Here is a 13706-nt window from a genome sequence, read left to right on the forward strand (position 1 = left end):
TTGTAATGTACTTTGTATAGATTTATTAAAGGAACATAAATCATCTTTTCATATCTATTTAGTAATGTTTGATCTAATTAAAAATATTATGTATTTATTTATTTTATCTCCAAATATTAACTATTTAGAGTTGAAAAGTAAAAATATGCTTAACTTATAGTTTTCGTTGGCAAAGAAGCAAGTCGCCTGATGGTGATTGGTCAGACATTGGATAATGACTTAAAAAAAAAATAATAATGATAAATTTCCAATTGCTACCCACTATTAAAATTACCAGTAAAACTAAAAATTCTAAGCTTTAAGTTATATATAATAAATAAATACCTGCAACAGAGGCCACGGCGAGTGCACATAAAATGTAGACTCTCATTATCTGATTTGCAACTGTTTTCTATTCAACCTTTAAAGTGATATTGCATCTATATATATATACATATACTGTGTTGTAGTTACTTATCAATAAAATCATATTAATTATAAAATTATCTATTATTTCATGACAGGAAGATAATTTTTATAGGATTTAGGCTTATAATTATCTCATCATAAAAAAAATACTGAATGGATATTGCTGTTTTATCAAAATTATTGTAACGATAAAATCAGTTATATTGCGACATTTTTTGGCTAGGCCACGTAGTCTTGCCACAAAAATCTACAACTGGCAGGAATTTTATTCCAGTGTTGTACCTCCAAACATAAGAATTATAAAGAGTGCTAATATCACTCAGTTGATTGGTTTTGATTTTGGATAAAGTAGATTATAGATCAGATGCGATTTTACAATTCTGATGAGTTTCAACGTATTTTTTTCCAAACCATTTATATGCTTTTCAGCAAAGCTCAAAAATTTCTCTATTTTTTTTAATTTCTTTGCGCACTTGCTTTTGGAATTTTTTGTTACATTTTTGAATGACCAACTAATCATAGAGCTAAGCTTGCAACCATCTGACTTTTTATTTTTTTTTAGGTTAAAAATAAAAAAATTAGAAAATATTATATATTATATATTTTGTTTTTCATTCACTGACACCACTATTCAATCCAGCATCGGATTTTATAGTCGCAGTTGCGTCCGACCTACTTGGCCAGGTAATTTATTTCATCAGCAGGCCAATAACGAAGTTCTTCATGAAATAATACGTCGAGTTGAAAAATTCTGGTTAGTTTCAGGAGTTCAGGTCTTTTGGAATACTGACATTTGATCTCCTCAGTTATCAGTCGTTATGTATATACAGCATTATAGGTTATTCCTTAGAACCCTGTGATCCCCCACCAGTAGGTATAACAAACTTCTGTTCTTTCTAAGTACAAATTAATCAACATACTTTTCGAAAAATCTTTCACGTTGTTGGTGCACATATAAATTACTATCTGTGCCCGCTGCGTTAAGTCCGTTTTCCGTAGGAATATCAGGATAAAAAGTTGCCTATATGTTATTCTAGTTGTCCAGCTGTCTACGTACCAAATTTCATTGCAGTCGGTTCAGTAATTTTTGCGTGATAGAGCAACAAACACACACAGATCCTTACAAACTTTCGCATGTATAATATTAGTAAGAAATAGTAGGAAGGAAGTAGGATATTTAATTTTTTATAAACTTTATCAAAATAAAGGAACACTGATTGATTATTAATTTTTTTTATTCAATTTAATGGTAACCCAGATGAAAATACTTTATTTAAATTTTATGCAAGTTTACATCTCATTTGCTTTTCAGGTCTGTCCATGCGTTGAACCTATATATTTCTATCAGCCAGTATTGCCTTGCTGTAACCCTCAATGTCCACCAATTCTTCCCAAACAACGTCCTACATGTCCAAGAGCACCACAACCACCGTACCCTTGCTTACCTGTGTAGACCAGACCAGTGTAGACCAGTAGCAGACCATTGATTGTTCACGACAGTGTTTTCGACACCAGACCCTCAGGTTTTCCCAAGAATTGCTTCAATAGGCGCAATCAAAATGTCCGCTATACAGTTTGCAATTATTTTAAACATGTACGTTGCATTAAAAATTGTTCGGTGAGTGTGCAATTTAGTTCTTCAATGATGAACATACTGAGAATATATTACAAGCACCTAGGGATTATTTATTCATAACTACTTTTCTCTTAAAAAAATTATTAACTTGCCTTAGATTTTGATTCGTAGAATTCGGAGCTGAGTTCGACGGTCAGAAAATGTTCTGAAAGGTAAGCGATACGACAAAGGGACAGTACAGTACAAATTTTTTGTCATTAAATACGCAAAACTATTAAGATCTACTATGTTGGATTGAACCCATGCCGAGATTTCCTCTAGTATGGGTCCCAATATTAGACACAGAGTCGTTTCGATACAGGTATTTTTGTTTCCAAGGGGTTTTGTAGATAACAATGAATGTCACATATTTGCAACAAATAATTGAAATGCAGAAGAAACAGCGTAGATGATAATGCACTTTCTTGTGGAAACAACAGATGAATTTATTTTATTTGTATACTCACAATAGCAGAAAAGGTAAGTAATGAAAACACTCAGGTACCCAATGAAATCATTTATTGCAAAATTACAAGTAAAATTCTTTAAGGATTGTAATTATACGCTTTACAACATAACTCATTGCAGTAACGAAACATGATTCAATCAGAAATTAAAACTTATTGGATTATCTACATTCGTAATATTTTGTGCCCATGTAAACATGATAAATTATTAAAATATTATGTATCTATTACTTATTAGCTGTATACTTTACAATTATTATATAAAATATACAATCTTTTAAATCCATTGAAACCGCTCTTAATCTTCAATTGAATTAAACACAATAATTATTTAATGAACGAACGGTGCTTATTACAATTCATGTCACAATAGAGTTTTTTATTAGAATTATTATATTACGCGTTGTTCTGAATCCAGCTAGTATATCGGTTAATTCTTGTGTATATTCCAGGGTAATTGCGTCTACCGCAGATGGGTGTGCGGAACGACGCGATACCGATCAGCACGTTTTGGTGAACTAAAGGATTACCAACGTCTCCTTCACAAAAATCAGCACCACCATCTATGTGGCCTGCGCACTGCATGTTCTGAGTTAGTTGCACAGCAATGATGTTATAGTTTCGTCTGCAGGTCTCATGATTTATTGTCAGTAGGTCAGCCTTTAACAGCTGGTTTGATTTGGGTCCTTCGTACTGAAAAGTATCAATTATGATAAAAAAAAGCACGACGTGAAAATTCATCGGGGCATAACATTTAATAATGAGAGTAGAATAGCTATTCGCATAACCATTGCGATAATTAAAATCGGAAATAGAATAACGTCAGCCAATTGATCAATGCAGTCTCAGCGTTAGAATCTTGACCATATATCGATAAGTTTGGGATTCGACACCATGGAGTGGCATGGCGAGCTATAAAAAAATCAGCACACGTATAGCTGATAAACATGAAGGCTAACGTCGCTAGGAAACTGGCATGTCCAAGAATCAAGACTTCCTGTAACCCGTGTTTCGCCAACACTTTGAAATATTGCCTGGTGCCTCATAAGAAGACCTGTCCCTGCACTGATAACATTTTTGAACTGACGGTGATAGATGAACATGATCATAATTTAGGTAAGCACTTACTCTAATAGCACCCCATCCCATAATTGTGACCAATGTGTTATCACTGAGATTGTAGTTGCTGCCAGCGATTGGAACACGGTTGACATTTTGACCGTAGCTTATAAAGTTTTGAGTTCTCATAATAGCGACATCATTGTCATTGCTGAAGAAGTCATAATCCGGATGAATTATAAAACTATCGACATTGAGAACCTGTCCGCCACTATTTGCGAGCGATGATCCCACTCTGATAATCCAGTTTTCTGGAGAATCATTGCTGAAATTTTCATTTTAAAAATATTATTTATAAACAATTCTCACTATCATAAGTTGCATTTTCTAAAGTACCAGTATTATACTGTGTTTCAAACCAAAGGTCTAGTCAACTCCGGAAATAAATTGCTAAAGAAACAAATCCCATGATGCATTATTTACTACAGCACATAACAATTTAATTATTATACTTACTATATACATGTAATTGATGTCAGCACCGATCTATTATTAATAATTGCGCCACCACATTGTTGTACGTAGGTGCCGGTGTTGGAGTCGTAGCGCAGAAGAACAGCCGCATATGGGAATGATGAAATGTCTGTTTGAACACCATCAATTATCCTCTGTTCAGGAAGACCTTGAAAAGATAACATTTTAGCCGATGAGGTAAAATATTGAATATTAACCCACCTCCCCCACTTCCCATTGTTTTCCATTTATATTTTACACTGAATCATAGTATTGACAAAAAAAAACATTTATAGGAATATTTATTTTGCTACTGCGGTTTGAATTTCATTTATCAACCGACTTCGTAAAAGAAGGACTATCTATGTGACTGTATTTTTGTGTTTGTTACGTTACATGGTTTGATGCTCGCAAGTTCGAATGGAGGAAAGGCAACAAATTAATGCAGTCAGACGAGTTGGGTAATTTACGGTCACTCGTTTTTAATATATTTCCACAATAATAATGTACAGATTGTCCTTGTAATGTACTTTATATAGATTTACTAAAGGAACATAAATTATCTTTTCATATCTATTTATTAATACTAGCCTCCCGACCACGGCTTTACCCGCCTCCGTATTGTTCATACCTGTTAAACCATCCCTGGACTATTCGGAATGCACCAAAACCATGATTATAAAAATCAGACCAGACACTCCCGAGTTTTAGCGAGACTAACGATCAGAAACTGATGTTTACTTATAAGATTATATATAATTAAAAATATTATCTTCAAATAGTACCTATTTAGAGATCAGAACAAAAAAAATATGCTTAACTTATAGTGATAGCTGACAAAGGAGCAAGTCGCCTGATGGTGATTGATCAAACATTGGATAATGAAACTTTAACAAAATAATGACAAATTTCCAATGGCGGGTATCATTAAAATTACCAGTAAAATAAAAAATCAAAACTTTGAAGTAAATATAATAAATAAATACCTGCAACAGAGGCCACGGCGAGTGCACATAAAATGTAGACTCTCATTATCTGATTTGCAACTGTTTTCTATTCAATATTTAAAGTAATATTGCACCTTTATATATATACTGTGTTGTAGTTAGTTATCAATAAAGTCATATTAATTATATAATTATCTATTATCTCATGATAGGAAGATAATTTTTATAGGATTGAAGTTTATTATTATCTCATCAACAAAAAATACTGGATGGGTATTGTTGTTTTATTAAAATTATTATATCGATAAAATTATCAATTATATTGTGAAATTTTTTGGCTAGGCCACGTAGTCTTGCAAAAATCCACCAGTCAGCATCAACATCAACATTTTCAGCCAACCTCAAAAAGTTCTCTATTTTTTTATTTCGTTTGATTGCTTTGGGAAATTTTATTTTAACTATTTTGTATGACCAACTTATCATAGAACGAAGCTTGCAACCATCTGACTTTTTAATTCTTTAGATTAACAAAAAAAATGACAAAACATTTCATATATACGTAGCATATTTGTTTTTCATTCACTGGCACCACTATCTAAAATAATTAATTATTCTGTATAATATAATATTAGTCTTTTAAATACTGATATTTGATCTCCTTAGATATCAGTCTTAGTTGGCATAAATAATTTAAGCAAATTTAAATATATTTTTCTTATTGATAATTGTATTAAAATTATGCTATTTATAACAAAACTGAAATGTAAAAATTGATTGTTTATCTACTTATATTTTTATCCATAATTAATCTTTAGATTAAATATTTTATTATTTAACGGTCTATCGAATCATATAGGAAAACACTTAGTAAACTTTCAATTAACAATTTTAAACTGAATGTTGATCATTGATTTTAAATCTAAATTGTAAGAAAACAAAATATATAGTGAACGCATTTCATTTATTATATATTATCACAGTAAGATGCTTATTAGATTATGCGTTATTCTGGATCCAGCTCGAATAACGGCTAACTCTTGTGTATATTCCAGGGTAATTGGCCCTACCGCATACGGGTGTACGGAAGGATGCGATACCGACCAATACGTTTTGGTGAACCAAGGGGCTACCGGTGTCACCTTCGCAGAAGTCAGCACCAGTATTAGGATTGCCTGCGCACTGCATGTTCTGAGTTATTGTATAAGCAAGGGTGTTGTAGTTGCGTCTGCATGTCTCTTGATTTATTATTAAGAGGTCTGCCTTCAACAGTTGGTTTGATTTGGGTCCTTCGAACTGAAAAGTATTTATTCGTATCAAATATAATGTTCAAACTCAACTGGATAAAAAAATAAGGATGATGAGGGAAGAGACTTTAAGTACATGCACAATAGCTGAGATTGTTAAAATATTAATAAGCTATATTTTTTTCTGTATAAATTATATCGAAATATTGCCTCGACTAGTCAATGATACTCTCAAACACTAGATCTATTCTCAATCTATTTCAAGTTATTTCATAGAAATTCTTGCTTAAATTGAGCATATCATTATCCTATCCTATCCTATCCTAACTAATATTATAAATGTGAAAGTTTGTAATGATGTGTGTATGTTTGTTACTCTTTCACTCAAAAACTACTGAATCGTTTGCACTGAAATTTGGTAAGAAGATAGCTGGAAATCTGATATAACATATAAGCAACTTTTTATTCCGATATTCCTACGGGATACAGACTTACGCGGGTGGAACCGCGGAGCGCAGTTAGTTGTAAATATACTTACTCTAATAGCACCCCATCCCATGACTGTGACAGCAGTGTTATCATTGAGGTTGTAGTTGCTGCCAGCGATGGAAATACGGTTTACATTTGTACCGTAGTTAATGAAGCTTTGAGCCCTCAAAATAGCAACATCGTTGTCACTGCCAGCGGCGCTATAATTCGGGTGAATTATAAAACTGCCGACATTGAGAACCTGTCCGCCGCTGTTTGCTAGTGATGATCCTACTCTGATGATCCAGTTACGTGGAGCATCATTGCTGAAATTTTTATATAGAATTAGTAATTAATAAAGTCAGTAGGATAGCTACTAATTACATGCATGAATTTGCATAAGATTACGCAGATTATTGAGTAAATAGCAGGCATGTCATAATTATACATTTTTATTTACACTTAAGTCATCTGAAATAAAGAGATTGGTAGGCCAGACATTTAAACCCTAATCTACGAAAAGAATCCTAGTGAGCTGAATTTTCTTCTTGGCAGCTACTTGGAATAGTTCCGTTGATAAAACGCAGTGACTGAATTATAATAGATTACTTCGGAAATTAACGCAAATAAATAAATCCAATAAGTATGAGATTAAATTAAAATTAAGGAATACTTACTTGAAATGTGGGAGCCGAGCACGATTCGTCACGAATTGGCGTGTAAGGTCTGAAAACGACCTTAAGCCTCAGCAAATGTTCATGGACGGTGGTAGCGCTTCATGCGAGCCACCAGCTCCATTTCCGTAGATAACAGGACACTATCGTTGTATATATACTTACTATATGCAGTTAACTGAAGTCAGTACTGATCTATTGTTGATGATTGCACCACCACATTGTTGTACATAGGTGCCGGTGTTGGAGTTGTAGCGCAAAAGAACAGCCGCATAGGGGTAAGATGCGATATTTGCTTGAACACCACCAATAATCCTCTGTTCAGGAAGACCTTCAAAATATAAAATTTATGTTAAATGAGGTTTTGATATTCGGTATTTATTTATTAATTAATAGACACAACAAAACTACAATAAGTATTCAAAAATTATTTAGATACAACAATGTAGATGAAAAATAGGATGCGTAACTTTTTAATGATATACGCAATTCCTGCTAATGAGCTAATTCAATTTTAAAGAATCGATAAATATGTAGTTCAGAGTCCTTGTGAATTACAAGTAAAATATAAACACTTCACATTAAATACAAAGAATAAGTACCTGCAACAGAGGCCACGACAAGTGCACATAAAATAAAGACTCTCATTTTCTCCTTTGCAGCTGTTTTCTATGAAAATCTGTAAAATTATATTGCACCTTAATATATATACCCTACTATGTTGTACTTATCAATAAAATCACATTAACATTATTATCATTCATAATCTCATGATAGGAAGATATTTTTTAGCATAGAGGTTTATAATTATATAATCATCAAAAAAATAATGGATGGAAATTATTATTTTTACAAGATAGTGCTATTTATCACGACATTTTTGTTCATTAAAGCTAATCAGTTATGTTTGATCTTGCCACGGCAGTACTGCTTTCCTAAAGAAACAAAAATTATAAATTTTTTTTTTGCAGTACTTTCTCTCCATAATTAACTATTATTGAAGGCTTTATAGTAAAGAAACAGTCCGGCCAATCTAGACATCAAAATAGTGGCCAAATAACGTATTTCCAGCATTTGCCAGGGAGCCAAGTTTTGGTGGACATCTTGGGATTACCATTAGAAATAAAGTGTCAAAAGTCCCCATCGAGATCGTTTGTGCTGGTGTTACTGGTCAAAATTTCAGGTTTTTTTTTTTTGTCAAAATCGGTAAGTTTTGTCAAAATTAAACCTCGGACAAAGAATAATAGCACCTAAAATTATCAACATAAATAGTTATTATATGTACCTAGTTAATGTAGTTAAAAAGTCGATCCAGTAGTTTTTTTGTTGTTTTATCTTTATTAGTTTGGATATCGGTTTTACATGGCTCCGAAGTTGACCTGGTTTTTCGATACCTATAATATTACGAAAAATGGAAATTATATGAATAAAAAACCCACATACCGCTATAATAGTGACACTAGGTGTGTAAGACACGAACATTTTGATATTACCTAACAATTTTATCATCATTGTTCCTTAATATAGTAAATAAAGAAAGATCTCAAACAGAAAAGCGACATTTTAGGCCATAGTATCAGCAGTAGTACAGGTTCTCAGTTTATTTATTTATTTCATTCATATTTTTATTTATCACAACTACATAGGTCGATAATATCCTAGGATACATATGGTAGGTACAGAGCTAGTTACTACATTAGTGATCCACGAACACATTCAGCAACAACATTCAGCATCAGTGGACTACCTATTAAAATTATGCTCCAAAAATAGTATTTCATATCGCGGCCATATGATAAGTCTTACTTAGACGCCTTGTTTTACAGGTTTTTAATTTTTAAAGCTAGTATAATCAACTCTCCTAGCGGAAACAAATCTGAGGTACTTTGATACCTATATATTACTGGTACTTATATACCTTTTGGTATAAAAGCCAAGAAAATAAAAAAATGCTCTCAAACGCAAAACCGGTGAAAATATCTAATGTAATGACAATATCTATGTTAATTATAACGTATAGATGTCTACCTAATATCATGCTAATATCACTGTAGGAAATGATTAAATTATCAACTAAGTGTTATCATACTCAAATCTACAATCGATAACAATATGTTTCGTAATTAATTATTGTAGCGTATTTAATAACAAAATATTTTTTCTAGAATAAGATTGAAAAAGAAGGAAGCTCCTGGAACACTTGAAATAAAAAGTTACATTATTGTTTTATTAGTTGCAGATGAAACCGTCCCGACAATAGAATAGGCATCTTATCCCTAATAAAAATGCAAGTAAAAAACATTTTAAAATAACTGTTTATTTGTACATAACATATTTCACAGTATTACATAATCGTTTCGTTAAAGAATTGTTGCAATCACTTAAAAAAAAATTCTTCTCTTCTCTCCAACTGATTATCAATCTTTCTCTATTATTTATTTTCTCTTTTATTTTCGTCACTTATATTTCATTGTTACATAATCTGTGTATGGCAGCTATAGATATTGATGCAAGGGTTCACTGGATAGCATCTTTGCGTTGGAGGAATATTATTCTGACACAAATAGGGTCCTGCAGGTCCACAGTTAGAATTAGGGAATGGAACACACACCGGCGGACAGGGAGGAGGTCCACAGCCACTCATTGTGATATAACTACTTTTAATTTTACTGGTGATAAAAGACCAAATGAGATTTAAACACGATTCAGGTCTATATATAAATAAGAATAAGCCAACTGGATCAAGGAAAAATATTTTCTATTAAAAACGTGTTGGTCATGATTTTAGCATTCTGTAAAATATAAAAAATATAGTGTTTATGCAATTTCGTTTTGTTTGTATGTTGCTTTAATAGTACATGTTAATTTTAAAATTATATCACACTTATATTATACACGTGAAAGTTTGTATGGGTGATTGTCCGTCAACACGCTGAAACTACTCAACGGATTTTGATGAAATTTGGTATACAGACAGGGTATGAGCTAACTTGGGTGATTGTAAACTTTTTATTAAAATTAAATGCTCCCTTGGGATAAAACAGGCATCTTGATATCCGAGCGAAGCCGGGACGAGTGTCTTGTTAATGTTAAATTCAACATTCAACAGTAATTAATACTTTAACTACACCGACACAGATTTTTAAGAACACAACATCTCTTTTGAGGTTCCTTTAGAACGACCGCGAGTGATCAATCGCGAACTCAATCGTCGTACAAAAATTTGATAGGTACAAGTATCGGAACCCAGCATGAATTAATAGTTTGGTATTGTCTATACCATGCCATTCTTATTTTTATCGGTGTACATCAATCCACGACCACACTGATATTAATAACAAACATTGGATGATAATCGAACACCAAATGTTATAAGAAATTAATTTTTCAACGCTGTTTTAAAATATAAGTTGAATTTTCATTTATTTTGAACAAGCTGATACTCGCGACTTCGTTTGAGTGAACTATGAACGTAATCAAACTGGAGGAAGAAGTACTTTCCTTCCCGAATTGCCGCAAATATCGGTGATACCAACATAACACGTTTCAGATCGCGATTATTATAAGTCGACAGAAATCAGACTGAAGAACTTTCGCTATGTTCATTTCTATTCATGTTATAAGTAGTTTAGCTGTTTAGCAGAAAATGCTCAATCACGTGTAATCATTATTGTTATGACACAATTTTTATATCCCTTACAGTTTAGGAAGTCTTTTGCGGTTCTGTATCAGGTATTCCAGTTTACGAAATAAATTATAGTCTATAGATATTTATTTATTATATGTATAGATATATTTTAATCAACAATCTTGCAAATAATCATGTGTGGTAACACTTTTTCTCTTCTTCTAACAGTGTTGGTAACACTTCTCTTTTCAGCATTTGTCTGTCCACTGTTGTAAGTAAGCCTCTCTTATGGCCCGCCATTTAGCCCGATAGTTGGTTTCTTGCTGCCAATTTTTGCTTGCTACCTTGAGTATGTCATCACTCCACGTTTCATCAGTCTTTTTCAAGTAGACGTTGACGCATGTAGGTTTTTGAGTCGCATTTTATTCAATACCTACATGTTTGTGACCTCTGCTTCAACGATTGTGTCACATTGATTAAAATTTCCTCTTATATGTTTGTAAACATAAAATTTAATTGCTTTCAATTTATCTAATCCCAAAACACTATTGTTGTTTATTAAATTTGAGTGTCCCATTTACGACTACCAATATTTATGAATAAGACCTTGTTTCAACAAGCTATCAATCAATTAAAGAAAAAATTGTCAGTTTACAAAATTTATTGAGACACCACTACGATTCACAAGCAGATAGGCGATCACGGAAAATTGACACTGATGGGTAACGATCAAATGTGTAAACATTAGACAGATACTTTAGATAAATCTGTTACACGTGTGAACACAACAAGGATGGAAAGGTGGGTTAGGACAGGTGAAAGCTTGGCAGGGTGGAACACATGGGCAGCATTCACCAGGGTACCACACAGTCCGAGCGTATCTTCCACTAGGGCGCGTGCAGGCCCCGTGATTGAAGCAATGTGCTTTGCAGGGGTAATCATAACAGCATGGTCTGAAACGATATAGATTTATAACATGATATAATTAATTAAAATATTTAAAATTACAAAAGTACACTGATGTTCTGCTCAATAAGTGTGAATTGGTGTGAATTGTTTATATGCCTAATGCGTTTATAAACGGTCAAATCGTATAATTTGTCTGCGACATACACATTGATAAAAAAAGATTTAATCCGATCAGTGAACTCATTGATAATTTATATTAATCTAGTCTTTACCTTTCGGGTGGTGCGTTTGTTGGCCCGCTCTTGTAGGGTGCGCTCTCTTTTAGAAAGGGCTGTGGTCTAGGTTGACCACACCGTGGTCTTTTATAATAAACACTGTATTCACCCCTTACAAAACCATATCTGGGAGATGGGCGACAGCCCTCAAATCCTCTTGGAAGTACTGACATGCTTGTGAAACGCAGCGATATAATAGATATGGTATAAATATCTGAAATATCTTATGCTTAATATGAAGATCGCAGAACACTTTATAATTTATTTACAAATACTTCGTATTATAAAGTAATAATTACCTCTGTTTTTTTGGTAGTACTGTAGTAATTTGCAATTTTTATTGTATTTCAAAATTTAATTAGAAATAATTTTTTTCATGGTCTTTTTATGTATTGATTAAATGTCAATGAAAACAAAATATTATTCTTAAAAATACATTGTTCTGAATCCTGAATTGATAGCAAATTTTAAGAAAAGAGTATGAATGAGGTGTTATAAAATGAAGAAAATATAGTATGGATTATCGCACTTCTGCGTCGTTAGTTATTTTCTTTCGCGATTATCTCGGTTCATATTATTCCCATAATCTTAATATCTATTAGAACATTAGAGGTACATTAAATTGACCTTGAACGATTCCCGCTTAGCAGATACTCCCTGCGGGGACCGGGAACCACTCGCATACGATGGATGTCACGGTTGAATTTTATGTTTTCTTCAGCTATGTGCCATATGATTGTTCAGCAAAACGATCCAATAATTTTAACCTATTTAGCTACCCGGTACTTGTTTTTTTTATTATACAGTATTAAATTTTCTATTGGTATGTCAAAACATTATATTCAATATAATTCACATGCGTAACTATACAGTTTATAGTTAATTTCAATAAATGGATTGAGAACAGTATCTTCTAAGTTTTTACTTTTGCTTAATTTGAGAAAATGTTCATCTCTGATATTAATTGTAAATGAAAACAACGAAATCATTAGCCAAACAAATAATTTATTTACCAAAATTTCACGTTACTCTTTAATCAAAACAACCAAACTCATTTACAATTATATATACAAAACATTTCTAACAAGTCGAAACACTAGTGCCGTGGTGACCCACTGCGATAACTGCTTTGTCAAATGCAGCGACCGGTCGAGGTGGCTGCCCCACAGCAAGAATTGCATCTGTAATGTACAAACAATTTGTCAGTAAAAATCAAAAAATATCTACTGAAATAACTAATATATTTTACTATAATTTAACACCTGCCGGTTAAATAACGTGACTATACGACTACTACGTATTCTGCGGCTAAAACGGCCCCCTACGGCGTTGGAAACTATACACAATACGGATTGTGTCTAATTATCAACATAAGCATTCATCATCAAAAAGTAATGAATGTTTGTGATGATTGTATAAAAGTATATGTACGATTACAGCTGCAATCTCATCTAACCAATCTATATGAACTGGCAGAATTGATTAATTTAATATTAAAT

The 13706-nt window shown here is 32.7% G+C and overlaps 2 protein-coding genes across 2 annotated transcripts in view; both read right to left on the bottom strand.

Moving 5' to 3' along the window:
• LOC119829362 (trypsin, alkaline C-like) overlaps positions 1-4247 on the bottom strand; it is a 6315-nt gene extending 2068 nt beyond the window's left edge. The window contains exons 1-3 of the mRNA XM_038351831.1: positions 4066-4247; positions 3619-3874; positions 2891-3183 (exon numbers count right to left, since the gene is read on the bottom strand). Of these exons, the coding sequence (XP_038207759.1) occupies positions 2891-3183; positions 3619-3874; positions 4066-4247 (731 nt within the window). The remainder of the gene's footprint in view (positions 1-2890; positions 3184-3618; positions 3875-4065) is intronic.
• Positions 4248-6005: 1758 nt separating this feature from the next.
• Positions 6006-10039, bottom strand: LOC119829363 (trypsin, alkaline C-like). The gene is made up of 4 exons (XM_038351833.1): positions 9955-10039; positions 7561-7726; positions 6792-7047; positions 6006-6302 (listed from the first exon to the last, which is right to left on the bottom strand). Exons 1-4 carry the CDS (start codon positions 10037-10039, stop codon positions 6006-6008), a joined length of 804 nt encoding a protein of 267 aa, XP_038207761.1.
• Between the last annotated feature and the right edge of the window lie 3667 nt (positions 10040-13706).

This window comes from Zerene cesonia, chromosome 10, assembly GCF_012273895.1.
Source record: "Zerene cesonia ecotype Mississippi chromosome 10, Zerene_cesonia_1.1, whole genome shotgun sequence".
Lineage (NCBI taxonomy): Eukaryota > Metazoa > Arthropoda > Insecta > Lepidoptera > Pieridae > Zerene > Zerene cesonia.

What these genes read in the sequence shown, in the direction of transcription:
- LOC119829363 (XM_038351833.1), bottom strand. Translation starts at nt 10,039, where the DNA reads ATGAGTGGCTGTGGACCTCCTCCCTGTCCGCCGGTGTGTGTTCCATTC. An exon ending in ACCTGCAGGACCCTATTTGT is followed by an intron (nt 7,727 to 9,954) that starts GTCAGAATAATA and finishes TATATTTTGAAG; the next exon opens with GTCTTCCTGAACAGAGGATT. An exon ending in TGGGATGGGGTGCTATTAGA is followed by an intron (nt 6,303 to 6,791) that starts GTAAGTATATTT and finishes AATACTTTTCAG; the next exon opens with TTCGAAGGACCCAAATCAAA.